Genomic DNA, 16,464 nt, shown 5'->3' with positions numbered 1-16,464 from the left:
CGGCGAGCCGCAGCCCGGCTCCCGCGGGGCCGGCGGGGGCTGCTCGGGGCTCCGGCCCAGCGAGGCGGCTCTCCGCAGCCGGGCGCTCGCCGCTGGCAGCCGGGCGCATGCAGGGCGGCGAGTCGGCACTTACCCAGCGCGAGGAGCAAGCTGAGGCCAGCGAGGCACAGGGCGGGCTGCGGGAGCCGAGCTTCCGGGCTCATTTTCAAGGGCTTTTGTGTGTGCAGAGGAGGTGGGGTGGGTTGTGGTTTGCTTTTTGCGACCGCCCGGGGTTTTTTCCAGGTGACATACAACATCGGAGCTGCCCGGCTCCCACAGCACAATATGGCCGGCCCCAGCCGCGCTGCAGTGAAGAAATCGGTAAATGCTGTGGTTGGTGGATTTCATCCCGGCGAGCGGGAGGGCGGAAAAATTTCCCTCGAACAGAAGGCGAACGCTCCTGGCCTCATCCTGCTCCGGGGGCTGGCTGCAGGCCGGGGCAGGGGGCAGCGCCGCGTCGCTCCCCGCGGCTGAGGGGCTCCCACAGCGCCCGGGCGAGCCGAGGAGCAGCCTCACGCAGAGATTTGCTCCAGGCGGGCAAAGTCGCTGCTGGAGCGAGCTTGGCCCCGGCAGCCTTGGCCCCGCCGCACGCCTGCGGCGCGCGCTCAGCCCCACGCTGCTCGGGGCAGGGAGGCAAGCTGCATGGCACGGCCTCGCTGGCGTGCCCGGCCCGGGCCTGGCTGCAGCGGGGGACCTGCAGCAGGGAGAAGCGCTCCCGGCAAGCCTGCCCGCTCCGCGTTGACGCAGGGGCAGCTGGATGCGAGGGTGCCAGCCTCCACCAGCACCACTGACCCTTCCCCAGCAGCACGTCAGCCAAGGGCAACCTCCCTGGCCATGGGAAGCTCTGCTCTCATGGGAGGCTCTGCCCAGCCGTAACAGAGTTGAGGAAGATCTCTGGTGCCCTCCACACTTTAGGAGTYCCACACCACCCAAAGCAAGCTTGGGCCAGAGGGGCTGGAGTAGGAATATTATACGCAACCCCATGCCGATGAGAAAGCCACTGACTCCCRCCACTTGGCCAGCTAGTTCCAGCCCTGCGGACCACAGCTAGCAGAGCGGCACAGTTCTCCACGGCAGCATCAGCAAGAGGCATCCTGGAGCCGGGGCACATCTCRGTCCCTGTGCACAAGGGCCCGGGGTCCTACGCAAGAGTCCCGGCAAGCAAGCGACGGGACAGAGGGGGAGGCAACGGGGGGGTGCAGAAGCGCTCCACTCCGCACGCGGGGCCCCGGCCGGCGCCGTCGGCCCGGGAAAAGAGAGTGGGGTGTGGACGTGAAACGAAGCAGCGCGGGCGGGAGGCGCCGGCGGAGGTGGGCCTTGGCCCCCGCTCTCCTCCCGCACCTGTCGGGCGGCTAAACGCCCCCGGGGGGTGGGGGGGGCTGTCCTCGCTGCAGAGGGACCCCCGCCATGGCCCCGCTGGCTCGGCCGCTTGCCGACTGGGGCGGTCGGGGGCTGCGCGCAAGGCCAGCGTATGGGTGCAGGTGCTCCCCGGGCCTGGGCCAGCAGGGTTTGGCACGCTTGGGCTTCACCTATTTAAGCAGCAAGTAAAAGGAAGCCAGGAACMGGGCAGGCTCTCTGGGCCTCAGTGGAGTTTTATTACCTTCAGAAGACACCAGTGGCACAGCTGCACCGCTTCTGCAGCGCACCTCCCCCTCCCTCCCCTTGCAGGCTCTCCTGGAGATGGTTTTCACGGGACGCGGAGCTGTGCAGACCAGGATCAAAGCTGGAGAGCGGAGGCTCTGTGCTGCTGTGCCCCCACTCGGGGGTCTGGGAGAAGAAAGCCAGAGACATCTCCCGTGGCCCCCCTGCAGAGGACAGTCCCAGCAGCAGCTCTGGCACGGAGCGAACAGCAAAGTGGCACCAGTGCTCAGGGGAAGGGCTGCCCGCAGCAGCTGCTGGCCTGTCCGTAGGAACAAGGGTGTCTTGCGTACACCTACTGGGTGGAGTTTACACACTGCAGCCGCCCCCCTGGGGCACAGGGGGTACCTCCAGCGGTCTGCTGTCGGGTTGCTTCCTTTCTCCGTCGCTCTGTTTCTTCCCGTCCATCCACTCCGCCGGGATCACCCTCCTGGTCAGCTCCACGTAAATGCCGTTCTCATGGAAGAAAGAGGGGTGCTGCAAGGGGCAAGGCGTGACGCTCTCAGCAGGCAGCGGGGCCAGCGGGCGCGGGCAGGGGTGAGGGCGCTGCCCTCCGGCCTGGGAAGGGCCCGGCGGGCCCTGCACGCCAGCACCCTGGGGAGGCCCTGCCCGGGGGTCGCTGCAGCCCTCCTGCCGCAGGCAGCCTGCCCACGCCTGCCCCAGCTCGGGGCGGCTGCTCGGCCCCTCACCATGGTTATGTAGGTCTCCTCAGCTCTGCTCTTCTTCCCTGCGTCCTGCTCAGCCTTGGGTGCCCCAGCTTCGGGGATTGAGGAGTAAAATCCTTCCTGTCAGGAGGAGATCAGGATTGGGACCAAGCAGTTGCCAAACGCACGGGGGCCTTCCCACTCGATCGCAGAACCAGCACGGGGCTGGTCGTGCCTGCCCGGCGCGGGATTCCCCCCCCGAGCCTCCCCCGGCTCACTGCTCCATCCGTATCTCCTCCTAACGGCGAGCCGAGCGCGACAGCAGGACCGGGGCTCGCTCCGGCCGCCAGCGCGGCTCTCCCGCCCGTGCCCTCGCTGCGGGGGGCTGGCCGGCTCCGCGCCCGCCTCGCGCTCCCCTGCTTCCCATCCCTGCCTTTCTCTTGCCACTCCTCCCCGCCGTTCCCCTCATTCCTGGCTGCCGCCGAGGTGGCCTGGGCGCTTCCACTCGGATCGGCCTGCTCCGCCGGAGCTCTTACCTCCGCCTTGCTCTTGCTGCCGCTGTCTCCGCTCCTCTTCGGAGCGGTGTTGGCTGCAGACCTGGAGAGGAGGCAGCAGCAGCGTTAGCTCAGGCAAGAGGCGTCACGGGCTCCTCCTGTCCCCGACCTCCCTCTCCCGGGACGGTAGAGTGCCCTCACGCCAGCCCGGCCGTCCCTGCCTTGCCCCTGTCCTGGGGCGCGCAGTGCCCGGCGCAGGCTCCCCGGCTTCTCCCGCGCAGGGTGCGGGTCTCCCAAGGCAGCAGGGAGCCCGGGAGATGGGGAAGCAGGGGGAGGTGTGCCAGGGCAGCGCGACACTAGAGGGCAGCAGGAGCCCGAGCCCGAGCCCCGCTTCGCGGCAGGGCGACGCGCTGGCCGGGATGAGGCCTCCGGTTCCCCCAGCTGCAGCCCGGATGCGGGGCAGCCAGGCCGGTGCTGGTCAGGGAGAGCAGGTGCAGGAGGGACCGCGGAGATGCTCTGCTCAGCCCTGAGAACCCATTGCTAGCTAGCAGTGGTACCTCCTCCTCAGGCCAAGTCCTGCCAGGAAAGCCAGCACAACAGCCACGCAGCCGCAGCCCACAACCATGCTCCAAAATCCAGCGTTCCCCGGGGCTGCAGAGGCCTGGGCACCCGCTGTTCCGTGTCCTGCTGCGGAGACACAAGGCAGGGAGGCACGTGGACCACAGCCCYGCCACCCAGGAACTGTGCTGGCAGGGCTGAAAGCCTCTGCAGACACGGCCCCGTCCCTCCCCTGCATTGCAGGGCCCGTGGGGGACGGGGCACGGAGATGCGAGAGGGAGCTGTCGCAGGGCACGCACCTCTCCGCGCCATGGGGCTGACGTGCAGCACCGTGTGGTTCTTGAAGATGCTGCTCTGCTGCAGCAGCCGGATCTCGCACACGTACGTGCCGCTGTCATTCACCCGTGCGTCTTGCAGCTGGATGGAGCCATCCCAGCGTGAGATGTCCCCCTGCCACCGCACCCGGTCCCGGAAACGGCCCACGGGGATGCTGTGGTTGCTGTAGTAATAAAACACCATCTCCTCCTGCCAGGAGGTAGATGGCATCAGGTGAAAGGAGCCTAGGGGACAGGGCACTGCCTGCGTGTGTTCCTTGTGCGAGAGCCCTCTGATCTGCTGACTTCCTCTGCCCTCAGCGAGCGTGCTCTGTGTGCAAGAGAGCCCAGCTCATTCCCACACGGTCTGTGGAAAGCCCCAACACCCTACGCCGAGAGCTGCAGGGCCACAGACAGCATGTGGAAGTATGCAGCCACCAGATAGGGGTCTTCCCACCTCATGGCCTGSGCCAGGCAGGCTTTCCTGCAGCCTCCCAAGAGCAGTGATGCTGACCTGCTCACTTGTCCTACCTTGCCACCTACCCCTGCGTCAGTCCCACCACCGCTCTTGACTCACCTGCTTTCCAGCTCGTGGCACGCGCAGCCAGTCCACTTTCACCATGGTCCAGCCCTTGGCCACCGAGTCTAGGAGGTGGCACTGCAGCAGGACAGAGTCCCCGGAGTAGGCTTGGAGCTGAGGCTGCATGAACACCCAGCCAGCCAACCCACTGCATATCTCTGCCAGGGACAAGGAGAGCAGAATGAGTCCAGGGAGGACTACAAGATGCAGCCTGCCCCTCCCCACAGATATCTATGCTCCAGAAAAGCCTGGGGTAAAGGGACTGGCCAGTCCAGAGCATGACAGCGAGGCCCTCCTCCCTGTACAGGCAAAGCCTCTCCCTGAGGCCTGCTCTTGGTGTGTCTGGGAGGCAGGGCAGCACATCCTCCCCGGCCTGAGTAAGCACAGCAACTGGGGCTGCTGTGCTCCTTGAACAAGCTATGCAGAAAAAAAGGCAGAAAAGTCACCTCAGGACTCGTAGCACAGCCCCAGCCCTTCGCTTCTCGGAGCCAAAGGCTGTGGCTCCTGCAGGGTTATTCTTGTGAGTCAGTGGCTGGGAGAACCAGTGTTGCTGTCATCTCATGAGGCCAGAGGCAACTCAACATGAATTTCAGTTCCTCCTTTCATAACCTGTTCATGTGGCTTCCTTACTTCTTGCTCACAGGCTCCTGACCCKGGCCTGAGACTTGTGTGGCCACATAACTACTGCTGAAGGTTTCTGGAGAAACCAGTCAGGGGAAACAAACAAAGGAACATCAAAGAGCATGGAGCTGACACAGCCTGCGTGAAGCAGCTGCCGAGACGGGGGGCCAGAAAGCGTGTGTTAGGAAACAGAAGCAACGGGGCCTAAGAAATCCATGTGGCTCACCAGCACAAACCCTCCATGCCCCAACATCCACGTAGTCAAAATAGCAACAGAGAGATGCAGCTGCATGCCTGGAAAAACAGGGCAGAGCAGAGCCCTTGAGAAGAGGGAAACAATGCAGACCACAAGGAGGAAGAGAAAGCACTGCCAAAATATGGCTGGAAGAGGAGCAACATCTCTGGCACTCGTTTGTCAGGACGCAGTGAGCYGATTCAGGGGGAGCTGCTTGGGCAGGTAGATGTTTCCTGGTGTCTTAGCCRCTCTTCCACAAGCCACTGAGGACTAGGCCCTGACAAAACACCCAGTACTTGTCTAGTGCCCTGTGAATAATAAATGCAAAGTGCTACAGTTTCCCAAACAAGTTTCTTYAGGCTCGACCATCTGTGGAACCAAACTGAAGAATATGCCTAAGGGGCTCTGAAGAGGAGCCTAAGGGAGCCAGTTGCGTTGAGCAAAGCCAAAATCAATACCTTGGAAGCCTTTCCTTGCATTTAGACTTGCAAAGCAGTTCTAGTCTTTCTGAGCAGAGCAAGGGCAGGTCTCCACACAAGGACACACTTGCAGTTCAAGGCCTAGTATGTAAGCTGGGCAGGAAGGGAGCGCACAGCACGCACAGATCAAAGGAGTTGCTGGTCCCCAGGAGCAGGCTTAATGCTCCCAGGCCTGTGTGCCTGCAAATCCCCAATAGTAACATTTCCACCAGAGAGACTCTCACAGCAGGAAGAGACTGGATAGGTCTTTCAGCAAAAGCAAGGGGGAAAGCACGCAAGGTGGATAGAAGCACCTGGATAGAAGCACCAGGATGACTTACAGCTTACCCAGCAACGTCGGCATCAGAGGCAGGGTCAGTAACACCTTCATCTTACTCTAAAAAGAACAGCAGAAGGTTCACATAGGTCAGCTTTCCCTGGCAAAGGACGCCAACTGCTCACAACTGAATTGAACCACAGAGTCAATAAAACACTTTCTTCAGGTCTTTGGACAGGGATGCAACCGGTACTTCTTTGGATGTTCAAGCTCTTGAACTTAGCCCCACAAAGCACTGTTAACAGGTGGGAGCCTGAGACCCAGTGAAGCACAAATGTCAGATACTGCTTTGTTTGCGAGTGCTCTGAGCTCTAGAAAGGAAGAGAGAGAGAGAGGGGAGGGCTCTGCCTGAAGCACCTTTGCATTTCCCCCAAGTAATGAAACTTTCCGGTGGTTTGAGGGTCGAGTCTCTAGCTGCTGAACTGAGACGTGTAGAAACGTTAATTCTGCTCAGATAGCAATGCAATGGTTTTTTCTATTACACACTCAGAGAAGTTTGGATACAGATCCTAAAAACACAGACCCCTCACGCTGGGCATAAATTCCCTGCCTCAGGGTGCTGCACATGGTGAAAACTTCTGCTTGAATCCTCCAGGGTCTGTTCAAACAGAGCTGTCTGATCACTGCATGCAGTTTGACCCTCTGCAACTTCTGTAACAATGAAAACTGGCCTCTTCTTTCTACATATGGTAGAAATGTCCTGAAGCCCAAGGAAGARCTGTCATTACCAGCAGTAAGCTAGCCAGTGCTCACGCATGGATTAAAATGCAAGAGGTGCTTGATAATTCCTTTTTCTTTCCCAATGCATTTTTCTCAGTGTGGCAAGCTCCTAAACGCCCTTATAGACTCAGGCAGGCCCAACAGCAGCTGCTGGGGGACACACAAGTCTGTTCTAAGCTGAGAAACAGTTACAAAGCCTTTGCAGTATGTGCATGGCTTTCTGGCCTACAGTCAATGACATAAAACCACCTCTACTTTTCATCATCATCCTCCTCCYTTCATAAACAAAATCCTGAGAAGTGGCATCAAGCCTGCTACGATTCTCTCAAATCTGCCTTTCAAAAACAAGAGCTGTTTGGGTGTTGGGTTTCTTGGAGGCGGAGGGGAAAGAAACATGTGGTTTGAATATGCTGTTTGCATTTCTGCCATGATACAATTTACTGTGCAAATCATGCTCGCTCTGAATATCGCGCACACATGACCTACAAACACAGCAGATTTCATGCTCAGCTCCAAAGCTCTCAGCTGGTGCAGCACTTCTCAGAGCCATAGCTTTCCAGGACCACCTCCGTTCCAGGTTCCAACTAGGAGCCAACTTAAAAAAACAAAATAACCTTCAGTACGCAGAAATCCCCCCCTCCCCCCGTGAGGTTTATGCTCGGAACTTCCAAAGCTCTCTACACTCAAGCTGCTGTGCTATTCAGAGGCTGTGACTCTTTTCCTCAAATCCTTTCTAGACTGAGTTGTCCTATTTCTCAGAATACATTCTCATCCTGCCTTTGAACGCACGTTTGCCAGGTCTCTTTCTGCGGCATGCACAAGTAAATGAGTGCACCATGCACATCATCTGAAGGCAGCACCCGCTCACCAAGGCTGTTATGGTTAATACAATACTGACGCATCCAAATTCCTCCACAGGATAATTACCTTTACTGAATAGATMGAAAATGAAATATGCAGACATACCACCCTTGCGTTTTCCTACTTTTGCACATGGGATCTGAACTCTGAGCACTTCAAAGTCTCCCCCCTTCTCTTTTCAGGAAAAGGGGAAAAAAAAAAAAGTAAACATTATAGCAAACAATACTCACCCTATGTGGCCTGAGGCAGGCAACCTGTCTTGTGTGAAGGGTTCTTCAGTGACTAATTCAGAGACTCTGAATGAAGCAGATAGTAAATCCTCTTGAGATTTACTCAGTTAGCAGCCTTTGGTTTCAGGGCTCTTGTTTCAGGTTCAGTTTGGTGGTCACTTGTAACTTGCAAGAGGAAGTTGACAGCCAGACTGGGGTACTGACAAATCAGGAGGCAGAAGGGACCAGTACAGAGAGGTGAGGAGAATTACAGATGTGTACCTGTGCCTGAGTGCAGATAATAGGTGTACAACTTCATAAGGAGAAGACATTCACCACAGATACAAGATGTGACTCAGTCCCAGTCCACTGACTGCAGCAGGCAGATATGAGCAGTCATTATGTAGCAAATCACGAAYGGAGAGATTCTTGGCAAGAAACCTATGCTCCCCTCTGGCTTAGTTTTTTGGGGATCAGAGCAGGTTAAKCAGGAGCCACAGCTTAGCAGGCATCTTATGGCCAAAAAGCCGTTGTCAACAATGTTTTCATGGCATAGTTTGCTTCTCTATTTTCAAACACAAAGACAGGACACAGAGCATAGGTTGTTTTCTGCTGGTTTCCCCCCGCCCCAATCCCCAGTCATTTTAAAAGCGTATTTTCATTTTCTCCCTTCCTATGGGGTACCACAGCAATTGCCATATTCTACTCCAGTAAAYTGGTTTTAATGGAGCACAGAGCAACTTCCATGCAGCTAGCAAAGGAAGAGAAAGCTAAGCTTTGCTCATGCTCAAAACTATTCACAATCCCAAACACTATTAGCTTCCAGGTGGCAACCTAGCTTTGGACCATAAAAAGGTGCACCTAGAATATAGTCCACTATTTAAAGTGGTCTCAGTTAAAGGCAAACATTTTATAGACAAGAGCAGTTACTCATTTCCAGAAAGAACTGAATTACATACTGTTCCTGAAAGTGGAACAGCAAAGCCACTTCCCCCTGGGCTGTAAAATCAGTCCCATCAACATCCTTTCTCTGGACAGTTTTGGTTAGGAGAAGTATTTTGTCACCAGGAAGCACCAACTTTCTAAATATTATTTTATTACAGGCAAAAGAAAAGTATATTTTTTATCTGGAGGCAAAGGACTACAGCTAACCTGCTTTGCAGAGTCAGGAACACAGGGACAATTACAGTGACTCCAACACACGTCAACATTGGCAGTCATCGCAAAGCTCCTAAATGGGGACAGAATACACGTTCCCTTTTGAGTCAAGTCTGTTTCATAAACATCAATTCCATCACCACAGAACAATTTCTAGAGGTAAGCAACTGGGCAGAATGGCAGGTTTATGACTTCCTATAACTCTGCAACATTTACCTGTATCAACCATAAAGACCATAAATAAATAAACYTGCAGCCCAAAAGGAAACAAAGCAGTTTATTAGTAATGGCACAAAGTTGGCAGTAAACATTGACACATATGTAAAGGGACTATTTGATCAATGCCACATACAGAAAACAAGTAGAGCTCTTCGGGTACTACACAGAGAGGAATTTCACTGCTCTCATCTATGATATCCATTATTGAGTAACGTTAATGAAAGAGAAAGTACTCTCTTTCTTACAGGGCAGTACCGACATGTTTGACTGTTCCTTTAAAATTGTACCTAGAAGAGACAAACAACATGATTGTTCTCCTGAACATGGAGCCTTGCTTTGAACACTGTCTTCAGTCAATGCCTGAGGTAGATAGGGTTTTACGTTATCCCAGGTCCACAGTCCCCATTTGCATTTCTGATTTTAAATCAGTTATATGTGAATTGGGCTTCACTTCTACACGCACTAGGAGGTGCAGGTACTGATGCAGTTGTTGGACAAAAAAAATTAAATGCAAYAATGTAAGATAACAGTACTGTGGCAAACAGACTTAAAAATAAAATCAGAAAACAGTAGGAACAAAGTGGTCATGCTGTAATTAAACGGCAGATCACCCCAAGAAACAATTAAAATGCAGTTGGTTCCCATAATCCAAAGACCAAGCGTGCCAAATACCAATCTAGTCAAGCTAGTATAAGTCTTTGGCAAATATGTTCCAAAAGAATTGAGAAGAAAATTTTGCCAATGCACAGCGATCATCACCTTAGAGAGCTGCCATATTGCTCTGGATTAGCTTGTGCTTCAGGCAATTTGATTGCAAGGGCACAGAAAAAGAGGGATATCACCATGACAATAAACAGATGAGCATGTAAACAAAGAAATACGCATTGTCAGATTGCTGGTGAGTAACAAGCTGTACAACTGTAGGCACTGAGGTTGCTGCGGGCACTGAGGTTGCTGCGGGCACTGAGGTTGCTGCGGGCACTGGAGAAGTGAGGTTTTAAGAGTTTTTTTTTTTCCAATAAATTAGAAGATTTCAAAAATCTTTCATTATTTCTGTGCTTGAATAAAAATGAATTATCCCATCAGCTTTATTTTTCCAACCCTTCAAGAGCAGAGCAGCTCCTTCAATCTGTGTTGGTTATCCAGCAGCCTTCGTACCTATCTAGCCAAGATTTTCAATGCTGAAATTTTGCTCTTTATGCATAGCTTTGGTCACTCATCAGTATGGCTCTTCCTCATCCGTGTCCTAAACGGGGAGATGGAGAAAGAAATTGAGTCCATGTGTGAATATGTGAAGCAATTCATGACTTCAACAAAATTCTGAGTCTATTAGGCTTTTGACAAGAGCCTAAGTGTTTCCCCAAACGTCGGTGTGCTTGAAAAAGCCATATGTCTTGTAGTTACGTAACTACTTGCAGCTAGATCTGTCTGACCTGTCACAGACAAACACAGATGAATTGCCACTGCATAATCAACATGGGAAGCATGTTTTAAGAGAAGCAGCAGCTAAACCTCAAGCAAGAGACGAAACATACCAAGGGCAGATACCAGCCTTCCTAAAAAGCACCACTAGTTCCTACAGAGTAGGCCCAGAGCAGCCCAAGTCATTGCGTTTTTCAGGTATGACCAACCGCAGACTTTCAGATCCCCATCGTCCGTTCTTTTAACCATAGCAGTCATTTTATGGCATCTTCATGCTCCAGCACTGCAGCTCTCAACTTGAAAAGTGGTTCAAATATARCAGCCCTACCCAGGAAATCTCACCAACTTTGCAGTCCATTTTTAGTCTGAACAGTTTCATTATTTTATACCATATTAAGCATGAAAAAGGCATGTGACAGGCACTTCAAGAAGCAGAAATACTAAAACAAGTAAGGCAGGGTGTCCAGAAACTTGCTATGCTAAATATTTTGATATCAGAGAGTCAAGTTTCAATTACTGACAAAATACTCAATAGGAAAGGAACAGAATTATAGCATTCAAATTTGCCTTCATTTGAAGGATGAAAAGACAATAACCTTTTCCATTTTTTTAGATCTCCAACTATCTGATGGCACTTCTCTCACTGAATCTGGGCTCCCACTTTTTCCCCCTCTCCACTTCCAATACAGGCACGGTGCCTCCTTGCTCCCCAGCATGTGTCACTTGCAACAGCCCTTCCATCTGCCATGGCAACTCTCCCTTTTGGAWAAAAGATTTTCTGCTTTTCACACTTCTAAAAATTCTCATTCCTGATGCTGCTACTTTGCAACCATTGCATCTGGTTTAGGACTTCAAATATTTCATAGGTAATAGGTAACTTGTATAAATTGCTCATTTTTTATTCTGTATTTATTAAAGCATAGAAACTCTCAGCATACACCGGTTTGAAAGCTCATGCATTTAATACATTTTAAATCACTGGCATTAAAACAGCAACATGTATTTAATCCCTTAACATACTCCTTGACTATGTATTACAAAGGTGCACCTTGCTCTGTATGATATTAAAGAGAAAACAAACAAACAAAAAAAACCACTCAACTTAGGCATATTCAGGAGCTTATCTCTGGAGCATGATACACTTTTGGCTGTGGCAGTTAATGCCAGCATGCAGAACTTCAGATGCATTTTTTACAAAACAAATATAGCAAGTGGGAAGAACATTYAGCAATTCCAGTACAACACATACCCAGTAACAAGAGTTAGCCACTACAGTAGCAGGTGAACAGAATTAGAAGACAACCTGCACCTCACAAAAAATCCTAACAAACAAAAAACCCTGAGAGTTCAGCAGGATTGTTGTGACCAAAACAGTGCAAGTAGGGAGATCTTCAAGAAYGATGCAAGACTGCATGCTCCCATCTTTGCAAAAAACAAAGCAGGTTTAAATATTTCTGCCTCCATTCCCCACTACAGAACTATCAAATCCAGAACATAGAGCCCAAACCTGGTTTTGCAGAGACTTTACAGAAAGTACACAGGACAGTAGCTACCACTTAAAACACTGAATTTTCATCTTGAGATGCGAGCTTTGATTGCAATGCGTACATCAAATGAAAAATCAGTTTGGTGTATCTCAGGATAACTTTCCTCCCCAGGAATGAMTGGGGGTTCTAGTTTGACTAGCAGTTCTCACTTCCAACAGCCCAGTTGTGGAAAACAGCAAGGAGCATAAGCCTAGCCCCCTGGGATGCCTCTCTGCAGCTCTACCTGCTGCTCTCAGCACCTCCCCCGAGTACCGAAATTGACAAAACCACTTACGAAAACATCAACTTTCACTTACCACACACYTCCAGCACCAGATTCTGAGGCTCCCCAAGCAGCTGTCCATCTCTGCGTGTTCAGGCCTGCAGAACAAGCAMAGGATTAGGTTGGACTCTTTCCCCCCAACATACGCACTTGTGTCTTGTACAGACTGAATTCTACCTCTGCCACACTGAACTGAAGGCTTTTCCTCAGCCCTTTAATTCTGCATAGCAAATTCAAAAGGAATAAAAAGGGTTAGGTCCCTTATTTCCAAGGCAGGCATTTCATGTAACAAGTGCTATGAAGGAGTATACAACAAATGTTGCTCTTGGAAAACTTTACAAAACTAACCAAAATGCTGTAGTAACYTGCACTAAATTTTAGTAATGAACTCAGTGCAGAAACAGGTACAATTCCAGCAGTAGCAGTGTTGTCTCACTATTCTCAATGCAACCACCATGCTGAACCCTGCTAGCAGAGCATCCTCTCCAGCTCAGAAGGGAATTCAGTCTCTCGAGTCCATTCCATCCTTGGCGTTTCTGCTCACACCATTATCAAAGGAACTGGCTGGCATTATTTAGCCTGTGTTGTTATGGACACTTGATATCAAAACCCACATCAGCAATATATCTTGCTGATATAGGCTGAWATAAATCTCAACACAGAAGTGAAAAATTCTCTAACCATAACCTGTTTCAGTTCCACCACTTCATGCTGTTAACAGAAAAAAGAGGATATATAGCATGTAGTTTATGCTCCAGCACAGGGATTTTCCAAAGGCTTGCTGACCACTAGCTAAATTAGGCTCACAGAGCAGTAGATCTCAGTGGCAAAACTGCAAGTGCTGAGGGTTAAAAAATGAAGGACTGCAAAGAAGTCTTGTGCCTACAGGATGAAGTGGAAAAATAGGATTTAGGTTCCAGCCYGAACTTACTCATCAGACACTTCAATGGAGGATTTCTTGCAGCCAGTTTTTTTCTTCGACCTCAGCACTCCAAATTTCCTTCCCATCCTCACCAACAGCAGAATGACCACAATTATGGAGGGAAGAAATACTAATATGGACAACAGCATTGCTGAAGTTAGCTGGAAGGAAAGACCTGCAAGAGAGTAAAAACAGCCCGGCTGTATCAATAGTAAAATATGACTYTCTTTAGTTCCTGCGACAGTCATCCGGGACACAGGCTGTTGGCCTTTTCATATAAAACACAGAGCTGGCAGAGTTGAAACAGCTTGTGATCAAGTCTGCAGGACTCCTATCCCATATCCTGCTCAGCAGAGTGCTTTGTATACAAAATCTGCAATGGAAGGCAGTCACAACGCATCTTTATCAGCATGTTCAAACTGCAAATCTAGGGCAGCTCTCACATGTAGGACAGACAAGGAAATGGAGCATTACTAAATTAAGTATTTGTGGTATGATAGCATTTTTAGAYGAATATTTCTTATACAGTGCAACTTGTTCTACTGTTGCTAGATGGGAAGACTGGAATTCCTGAACTATGCACTGAGCATCCAGGAAAGCAACCAGTCACCTTTGATCACATCTGCACATGTGCTAAGCCCTCAYGATGTTCAGGGTGATCTGTGCTTCTGTTGTTTATAGGGAAAGCGTCCTGTTCGTGCTCAGGCTAAACAAACGTACATTTCTGCTTTCTGTYTTCACCGCAGTTTCCTCCATCATTTCCTGTTCCTAATGAATTAAATGGTTCTCAGTATATTTAGGTTAAGAAAGAAGGGCTAAGGTAACTCTTGCCGAAATTCCTACGTGGAGCTTGAGGAAACCAGTTTCACATGTGATGCTCAGCTTGTAATATTCTGACAAAGATGAAATGCATCACGTAGATGAGGGCTTATTGTTGAAATGGAGGCTTACCCCTCTCCGTAACTATCAATACTGTCTGGGGAATGTTGTGGTACACGTCCGGAGGATTCTTCACGCTGCAGATGAAGGTCCCGTTATCACTCATCACTAGGCTTTGGATAGCAATGGAAGCATCACCCTTGGCAACATTCCCAATCCAAGATATTCTGTCTTTGAACTTTCCCACTGTTGTTGGGTAGGCCACAGATTGATAATGAAAAATCTAGAAGAAGGTAAAGACAATAATTGCTCCAATAAAACTCTCTCCTAAGAAATCAAAGTAAACTCCCTCTTTGGATTTTTAATATAAAAGAATACACGTTAAAAAGACGGATGGAATACCTCTTATRCAGGAGACCTCTCTGGGTTCCTACGTGGCAATTCTGAATTAGTCCCATTTCATCAAGTCTCCAAAACTTGTATCTACTGGCCTCAGCCCCCGCATCCATCGCTGTCCCCTCTGCCCCCCTGACCGTCTTGTTCCCTTTTGCAGATCTTCATTTGAGAAACAGAAGCAAGTTCCTAGCCTCGTGCAGTTCTTCAGCTTCTGCTTCCTGCAGTTTTCACCTGCTGTCCTGTCTAGGGAGACTTAGCAGACCACAGGTCACACAAGCAGAAGTTGTTCTAGATACAAGGACATTACAAAGAACTCAAACTCTTCAGGCAGTAGCCATCACTGATAATCCAAAGATGTGCATTTCATGTTTCTGCCTTGAATGAGAGATTTCCACTTTCCGATTTATTTAACAACACTCAGCTTTCACAACGGTGCCAACARGACGAAGTAACAGTCCATAGACCTTAGAGACTGTCATCATTGCTCTCTTCAGACTGTCATTACACACATGTTCTTATCACTCCAAGACAAGATATATGAGCAGACAACTACATGACAGGACTGCAAGGGTACAGCTTCTTTCAAGAAACCTCTCAATCAGTTTCTTCACAGTTATTCCATTCATATCTGCATACAATATGCACTTGTGTCAAAAGCCAAAGATGTAATTTATCATCATTATGCTATTACGTATTGGGCTTTTTGCCCAAGGGACGCTAAAGCAATTCTGCATAGGAGATAAGGTAACAATGAGAGTCTCAAATCACAAAGTGATAGAGAAGCACACCAAGGCAAATGGAAAAAAAAATATGGTAGGATTTTCAACATGCACAGAGGCCTGGCCAGTCTCCACTAGAAAAGGCTCCCCGCTCTACTTACTGTCTCCATGTGACCACTCGTGAGGGGTCGGTATGTCCAGTCTACTGTCAGGCTCTCAGTGATGGGAGAACTGGATGTGAATGAACACTTCAACAATGCTTGTTCACCAATGAAAGCYTGCACTTTAGAACTGGCTTTAATTTCCAGGGAAAGAGCACCGCAGACACCTGACGGAGGAACAAGTCCAAAGGACAAGGATTAGATTCTTGTTGCAAGGCACAGGAGCGAGGGTGCCCCAGAAGTACTGACGCATGCACCACCTGACCTCAGTTCAAAGGCAGGGGCACAGCAGTGGCTACCCCCCCATCACAAAATTCACAAAAAACCCAGACAAGTCCCCTAGTCTGTTTTCTGCTGGATTGAGATTAGCCCCAGTAAAAGTGTTTATYTGGACAATACCACCAAAAACCTACAGCTATTAGGATGTGGAGATGCACAGGTTACAGAGCTGAGAAACTCAATCGGGGACTCTCTGAGGAGCTCCCAAGTGCCAGCTTTAGACTCCCTTAGGGCAGTTCTGGCCCTGCGTGACTCGCCCCAAGCTGACACGGCCAGCAACTCGCACACGTCCTGGGTCAAGACCACTCGGCAGCAGCAAGCCCCCGCGCTGCTCGTTTTCATGCTGTGCAGCAGCTTCTGCCCCGKTCCGCTGCGAGGGGGCATGCTGCAGCCCAGGGCAGCATTCCTGCCCACCCGTCAGCCAGGGCACCGWTCGCGCTTCCCCGCCGCACGCCTCCTGCTCCCGCTTGCCAGAATCTATTATGGGGTGCTCTGCTCCCCCTGCAGCGCTGCCCCGCCGGCCGCAGCGGACGCCGGAGCCGGCCAGGCTCGGCCGGGGCAGGTATCTGCGCAGGTTTACCCGCTCCCGTGCTAGCTCGGGCAGCTATCAACGCGGGACGGAGGAGCTGGCAGCAAACCCCTCTCCGCACCAGCCCGCGATCCCAAAGGCCTCGGCGCGGGCAGCCGAGCGGCACCAAGGCGGGCAGAGGCCGGCTGCGGGCACCAAGCTACCGGCCGCCGCCGGGCCCGCGAGGCGCATCCGGGCCGCCGCGGAGGGCCCCCGCCCCCGCC

The 16,464-nt window shown here is 51.3% G+C and overlaps 3 protein-coding genes across 3 annotated transcripts in view; all 3 read right to left on the bottom strand.

Annotated features, from left to right (window-relative positions):
- The window catches only part of SCN2B (sodium voltage-gated channel beta subunit 2), a 4,871-nt gene extending 4,537 nt beyond the window's left edge, over positions 1–334 (bottom strand). The window contains exon 1 of the mRNA XM_085303086.1: positions 134–334. Within this exon, the coding sequence (XP_085159212.1) occupies positions 134–296 (163 nt within the window). The 5' untranslated portion in view covers positions 297–334. The remainder of the gene's footprint in view (positions 1–133) is intronic.
- Positions 335–1,623: 1,289 nt separating this feature from the next.
- JAML (junction adhesion molecule like) lies at positions 1,624–7,865 on the bottom strand. The gene is made up of 8 exons (XM_085303169.1): positions 7,730–7,865; positions 5,930–5,978; positions 4,265–4,425; positions 3,673–3,898; positions 3,373–3,499; positions 2,858–2,918; positions 2,367–2,462; positions 1,624–2,154 (listed from the first exon to the last, which is right to left on the bottom strand). Exons 2-8 carry the CDS (start codon positions 5,970–5,972, stop codon positions 1,987–1,989), a joined length of 882 nt encoding a protein of 293 aa, XP_085159295.1. The 5' UTR covers positions 5,973–5,978; positions 7,730–7,865; the 3' UTR covers positions 1,624–1,986.
- A 1,252-nt stretch (positions 7,866–9,117) lies between these two features.
- On the bottom strand, positions 9,118–16,432 carry MPZL3 (myelin protein zero like 3). Its single transcript, XM_085303154.1, has 7 exons — positions 16,405–16,432; positions 16,253–16,276; positions 15,394–15,560; positions 14,190–14,400; positions 13,248–13,413; positions 12,351–12,414; positions 9,118–10,331 (listed from the first exon to the last, which is right to left on the bottom strand). The coding sequence occupies exons 1-7, from the start codon at positions 16,430–16,432 to the stop codon at positions 10,305–10,307; spliced, it is 687 nt and encodes a 228-aa protein (XP_085159280.1). The 3' UTR covers positions 9,118–10,304.
- Between the last annotated feature and the right edge of the window lie 32 nt (positions 16,433–16,464).

The sequence above is a fragment of the Rhea americana genome, unplaced genomic scaffold, assembly GCF_003343005.1.
Source record: "Rhea americana isolate MKP2758 unplaced genomic scaffold, rheAme1 scaffold_197, whole genome shotgun sequence".
In the NCBI taxonomy this organism is placed as follows: Eukaryota; Metazoa; Chordata; class Aves; order Rheiformes; family Rheidae; genus Rhea; species Rhea americana.
Note: the sequence above shows the minus strand (reverse complement) of the source record. Positions and strands in the feature narration are given on the sequence as shown.

Coding starts and splice junctions, on each gene's coding strand:
- JAML (XM_085303169.1), bottom strand. CDS start 5,972: ATGAAGGTGTTACTGACCCTGCCTCTGATGCCGACGTTGCTGG. Junction 2,919..3,372: donor GGACTTGGCCTGAGGAGGAG/GTACCACTGCTA, acceptor CCTCCTCTCCAG/GTCTGCAGCCAACACCGCTC. Junction 2,155..2,366: donor AGGAGACCTACATAACCATG/GTGAGGGGCCGA, acceptor TGCCCCTTGCAG/CACCCCTCTTTCTTCCATGA.